Here is a 6,202-nt window from a genome sequence, read left to right on the forward strand (position 1 = left end):
AGGTGGGATTTATAGGGACTTTTTTAAGTCCCAAAACCAATAAGTCCCTGAAAACAAACACCCTCTTACATCCGACATGGACTTATGAACTTTGCAAGTTTCCATAACTTTGACTTCCAACAATCCAACTAGTAGCACTAACGGCCAGTTTTCCTGTCAACTCAGTTTTGTCATCCTGCACGAGGCCGTCCTAGGCTATCGAGTTCAAGCTGACTCACTCTGTACCGATCTTGTACAGTTCAAAACTGAGCAGTACACAATAGCTACATATATATAGCAGTACACAATACAAGTAGCTACAACTTTTTTCAATAGCCTAAAAACAGAGTTCAAATCAGAGAACATGTGCTCTTGCTACTGACAACAAATATTATAGGTGCTAAATTTTAAGAGTATATAAGTATATATACTTACAAAATGCAAAGTTCTGTTGACATTTATGAACTTGATGAAATTAACAAGTCTCAATTTGGCATAACATTGCCTTAGGTACTTTAGTGTTTTAAAACATAATGATGCATATATTTAGTGGGTATGAAAATGACATGTATTTAAAGTAGACATAAGATTTTCTAATTATTAGATCAATATTATCACTTAAACCCTAAACCTTAAATACTTTTACAACAGAGTTTTTATCTAGCAAATTGATCCTGACATAGATAAAAATGCCATCATTGGATAGAACACAGAAAAATGCACAACATTCATATAAGGCACGTTTTCATCGAATGTACGGATTGAAAGTTACATTAGTTTTAACATAAGATAGCGTAGCTCCTTTTAACTAGGCGTTGCACAACTAGAAATAGGGTCCGGGGTGCCACGCTCGCCAGGTGTGTTGCCTGTCAGTAAGGCGTTGCATAGTGTAGTGCAACGTCTATATGCCAGACGCCACACAAAAGTGCCAGTTAAGTGAAATTCGTTCACCTACGATTCACTTTATGAAATTGTTTTCACCATACGTCAACTTTGTTCATTTTGCCGCACAACCGCAATGAACATCACATGGCCAACGCTTACACATACTTTACAGCAGATATCTGCTGTGAGCCTGTGACCACACATGCATGGCTAAGCATACAGCTCGGTGATGGACATAAACCCCAACACAGGCCGTGTCTTGTAGCGGCTGAACCCTGCGTCCATGAAAATCTTGCGCCACTCATGCTCGTCACGCTCCTTGCCCGCTGCGATCACCATCATCAGCAGATCAAACGAGGCTTGGGCTTCGAGCATGGCTTTCAAAGGGGATCCGACCACTATATCTATGATTATCACTTTCCCGCCTGATTTGGGGATCGCCTTCTTGCACTGGGTCAATATCTTCACGCAGTCCTCGTCGTTCCAGTCATGCAACACGTACTGTCATATCAACATTCGAATTAATTAGCATAGAGCAATTGTTCACAACAAAACAAGATCTGCATTCATGTTAACTACTGTATAAATTGTACCTTGAGGAACACCGCATCGGTCGTTGGAATGGAGCTCATCATGTCACCAGAGATGTACTCGACCACGCCGTCGGACGGGATGGAATTCACCACGTTGGGGAGGTCGAGCACGGAGCACTTGACGTGCGGGAAGGCCTTCGCGATGGCCCTCGCCGCGGAGCCCGTCCCGCCGCCGACGTCGACCAGCGAGGTCACCCCCTCGAACACGTCGCCGTAGTTGCTGACGACGAAGTCCATGGCGAACCGGATGTCGGACCCCATGCTCGCGTTGAAGACCTGGTTCATCGTCGGGTCACGGTCCATGACGCCCCACAGGTCCGTGCCGTGCGCCATCCTGAACGGCGTCTCCGCCGCCGCCGCGCCGTCGTCGCTCATGAACCACTCCGGCAGGTGCAAGGCCGCTTTCACGTGGTACTTGGTTGTCTGGGAGAGCACGAGCGGCGACAGGCTCCCGCACGACCCGTTGGCGCCGGCGTCGTCCACGAGGAGGCGAGACATCGGCGTCAGGCCGTACTCCCCATCCCCGCACTCCCCTGCAGCAGGTAGATTAACAGTGAAGATACCAAACGCGGCGAGGAACCTCATGAGGCGAGGCAGGTGCGCCTTCTTGCTCTCCGGCACAGAAATGGCGTCGAGCAAGTCCGGCAGCGTGGCGGCGCCGCTGCATCGGTGGATGGCGTTTGGGAGACCGAGCTTGATGGCGCAGTCGAGCGCCATGGACTTGAGGTAACCGAAGGTGAGGTTCCAGAGCTCGGCGTGCGCCTGCAGAAGCTCCTCGTTGGAGAAGGTCGCCATGGTGGTTTTGAGCTGCACGGTGTCGCAAGGTGTGTAGGTACATCCTAGTGTGATCAAGCATGCCCTGATATATAGGCTCCCCAGCACGTTAACATGAATTAGGAGGCTCGAGCTTCCCACGGCGAAACATGCAGCCAATTGATCGAAAATGGGTTTGTGCCGCGTGGTGCACCACTAACTATTGTGCCACCTGCCACTAGCCCACCATGCAGCGTTCCACTAGCTGCTATGCCACGTGGATAGGTAATGACAAGGGCAGTACTCTGTGTCGGGGACGGGGCTTGCCTGCTCCGCGAGCCTGCTCCTATCGGTACTCCCCGCTAATCCAACGACCCTCCGCCGTTGTCCTCTTTTTCACTTAAAAAAAAGTAATTAAACAAACCGGCCGGCCGCCCGTCTGCTTAACCAAATTCATAGAAAGACCAGCCGCTCCATCTTATCCACTCACTTTCTCCACAGCCAAACCAGTAGCTTCTGGTCGTGGTTCTAGTTGCTGCGAGGCCGTCCGCGTGACGCTCCGCGAGATCTCGGCGGTGCTGGTCGACGAGCCCATCGACGCAGCGGAGACCATCTACACCGCCTTGCTCGACGCCGTGTCCCGCGGCATGGATTCGCGCCTCATCGGGCCCGCCGCCAACATCGTCGACCGCCTCTTCAACTGGCCCGGGCAGCTCGCGGGCGCCATCGACGTCGCCGGGGCGCTCGTCGGCGAACTGCGCGTTGTCGCTCCTCGCTTGGCCCCGCGCTCGTAGGCAGATGCGTCGTTCCTCAGGCCGCAGCCTCCGTCGCTCGGTGCGGCGCTCGTCGGCGAGCTAGGCGCACGGCTGAAGACTTGCCGTCGTAGCCTCCGTCGCCCGGCGCGGCGCTCGTCGGCGAACTGCGCGTCGTCGCTCCTCGCTTGGCCCCGCGCTCGTAGGCAGATGCGTCGTTCCTCAGGCCGCAGCCTCCGTCGCTCGGTGCAGCGCTCGTCGGCGAGCTAGGCGCACGGCTGAAGACCTGCCGTCGTACAAGGTACGTCGTCTAATTATTCAAGTTGATGGCTGTTGTTTTTCTAATTTGTCAACAAATGCTACTTGTGAGGTAGGTGAGATGCACGCATCTATGCTTTTCGGCAAGAACCGTGTTTTTGCTCAACTAATATACTTACACGCTCTTATAAATTCGCAAGGATGTCATTAAACTAGAAGACGACATTATCCTGCTAATGGTACTAAATTCCCCCTAAAAAGTAGAAAAACAAAAAGCATGTGTCTTGAACAACGACGGTAGATTAAGTTGGCTTCTGTTGTTGAAAGAAGACTTGATTTTGGCCTGTCATCATACCAGCAGATGGCTCCAGTGGGGCATTTGAGGCTGGGTGTCCTATCATCATACCAATTTGTGGCTGTACTAAGACATTCGAAGCTGGGTATCCTATCATTGTACCAACGGATGGTTGAAGTGAGGCAGTTGGAGCTCCTATGGAGGACTGCAGTAAGGCATTCAAAGCAGGGTGTCCTGTCATCATACCAAGAGACTGCAATAGTGAGCCATCCGGAGCTGAGTTGCATTGATCTGAATAGGTATACACGTTGTTTGTCGGAACTCCAAAATGACCCTGTGAGTAGTAGTAGTAGCAAAGGTCAGTGTTCATAAAGCTTTAAAATGATAAGATTGAAATCTGAGAGTAGGTAGCTTATACCATTAAGCTATTGTAGTGTTGCAATTCAGTCGACAATCTTTGGTCTTGTCCATACATCGTCATAGGATTTAGGATTGTGTTGTACTGTGGTAGGTATGCAGGCATTTGATTTGTAAAGACCTCCGAATGACCCTATAAAAAATAGTGAGATATCTTGTACTATGCTTTAATTTTTGATATCAGATCAAGTGTGAATTTATTTATACCATTAGGGTGCCATGAGGTTGTACTGCTACAGGATTATCTACTTTCCTTTTCCTCTTTGATTTTGCTTTCTCTAAGCCACCAATAGGTCTACTTGCTCCTTCAATAGTCTTCTCCTTGAACTTCATACCTTTTGGCTTAGCAAGCCCCTTATTTTGTTTTGAATTTGTAGACGAGTTAATGTTTTTTTCTACAAATACATAAGTAAGTAAAATTCAAGTTTGATTACATCATAAAACTACACTCATATCAATGGGTCTACTTGATCCTCGAACAGTTTTTGATACCTTTTGGATTGGCGAACCCCTCATGTTGTCCTGAACTTGTAGATGAGTTATTGTTTGGGTCTGCAACTATAAAAATCAAACATAGGTTAGTTTGATATGATCATAAACTAAACTTACAAACCTTGTCGGGCTGATACCTATATCTGAAAATCTGTTTGATCCTCGAGTTGTCTTCTCCTTTACCTTCATTCCTTTTGGCTTGGTGGGCCTCTCATTTCGTTCTGAACTTGTAGCCGTGATATTTTTTGGGTCTGCAACTACAAAAGTAGATGTAAGTTTAAGCTTGATGAGAGCATAAAACTGCAAGTGCCCTCACTTTATGAACAAAGGGAGTTTGTTACCTGTATCTGGATCAGATCTATGTTTTAGACATGTCTCCACATCTTGTGCTAATTTCTCTGCACAATTAGCAGCCATCAAGTATGACTCATCAGATTCTGCGGCTCGAGCAGCTATTTGGATAAACATTCTGCACAACTCTTTATGGCGTTTCGTTAGTACTGCTTTGCGGTCTTCATGCATGTTGCAGTTTCTTGTTATATCCAAAACTTTTGCACCAATTGTCCATCTTTTTAAGATATACTGTTGAGGGATGTGCTTGATATTGTTAATATCAAGTACCTTCAAGGAATGAGAGCAAAGAATTCCAGCAAATTCAAACTTCTTGCAGCTGCAATTGACCTTTTCTTCTTTTGGAAAAAATTTAACAACATGATCACGCTCTGTACCATGAAATTTTACTTTGTAAACCTTCTCCTCGGTGTTACTGTCCTCACAAAGGAATGTGTCATAGTTCAAGGTCCGAAGCACTTGTTCCTGAAACATCTTGAATATTGGTGGAGTATATGTAGTTGATGCTTGCCTTAATATATAACTTTCTGCCTTCAGCTTAGGAGTACTTTGTGTTGCTTTGAAGTCACATCTCACCTCTTCAAATCTTTTATCTGCAACTAGACGTTCGAAATGCTCAAAAAAAGTAAGCATGTCATACTTAGAACTAATGTAACGTTTTAGTTCATTGTTCATGCTTTCACTCCTTTGGGTACTACTCATGTGTGCAGAGAAACTATTCCTGCCATACACTAGTGCCCAATGCTCTCTTTTCTCAAATATCCTTTGGAGCCATGCATTGTCCCGGAGTTCATACTTGTCAAGCATTTCATTCCATGCACTTATAAATTCATCTTCCTCCTCAATATCATAGATACAATGCTAAAAATCAGTATTGAACTTCTTGTAATCTGTAACAACTCCACCAAGATGTTTGCAAGCATTTTGATTCATATGCCACACACAAAGTCTATGGTGAGAGTGAGGCAGGACTGAACGAATCGCCTTAGCCATTGCTGCATCTTCGTCAGTAAGAATTGTATGTGGATGCTTTCCGGACATTACTGTTAAAAATGTTCTAAAAAGCCAAGCAAAACTGTCTGCTGTTTCATCGTAGAGAAGTGCAGCACCAAACACAATTGTTTTCTTGTGATTGTTCACACCAACAATTAAACCAAACGGACGCCCATCGTCTAGTTTTCTGTATGTGGTGTCAAAGCATATGACATCACCAAATAATGCATAGTCTGAGACCATTTTGGAGTCCGTCCAAAATATATTAGTTATCAAATCATCCTCATCAACTTGAATTGAATAAAAAAAATTGACATCTTCTGAAACCTTCTTCTCCATATATTCTAACACTCCTCCCGTGTCGCCCACCTTTGCTTTTAGTGTTCTCTTAGAGTACAAACGATTTTTCATGTCTGTACTTATAAAGCCAAGGT

The 6,202-nt window shown here is 46.0% G+C and overlaps 1 protein-coding gene across 1 annotated transcript; it reads right to left on the reverse strand.

The window, feature by feature from the left end:
• Window positions 1-916: 916 nt before the first annotated feature.
• Window positions 917-2,460, reverse strand: LOC123441530 (flavonoid O-methyltransferase-like protein Os11g0303600). The gene is made up of 3 exons (XM_045117927.1): window positions 2,450-2,460; window positions 1,458-2,364; window positions 917-1,365 (listed from the first exon to the last, which is right to left on the reverse strand). The coding sequence occupies exons 1-3, from the start codon at window positions 2,458-2,460 to the stop codon at window positions 1,075-1,077; spliced, it is 1,209 nt and encodes a 402-aa protein (XP_044973862.1). The 3' UTR covers window positions 917-1,074.
• Between the last annotated feature and the right edge of the window lie 3,742 nt (window positions 2,461-6,202).

The sequence above is a fragment of the Hordeum vulgare genome, chromosome 3H (genome assembly GCF_904849725.1).
Source record: "Hordeum vulgare subsp. vulgare chromosome 3H, MorexV3_pseudomolecules_assembly, whole genome shotgun sequence".
NCBI classification, from domain to species: Eukaryota; Viridiplantae; Streptophyta; class Magnoliopsida; order Poales; family Poaceae; genus Hordeum; species Hordeum vulgare.

Coding starts and splice junctions, on each gene's coding strand:
- LOC123441530 (XM_045117927.1), bottom strand. Junction 1,366..1,457: donor CCGATGCGGTGTTCCTCAAG/GTACAATTTATA, acceptor TTGATATGACAG/TACGTGTTGCATGACTGGAA.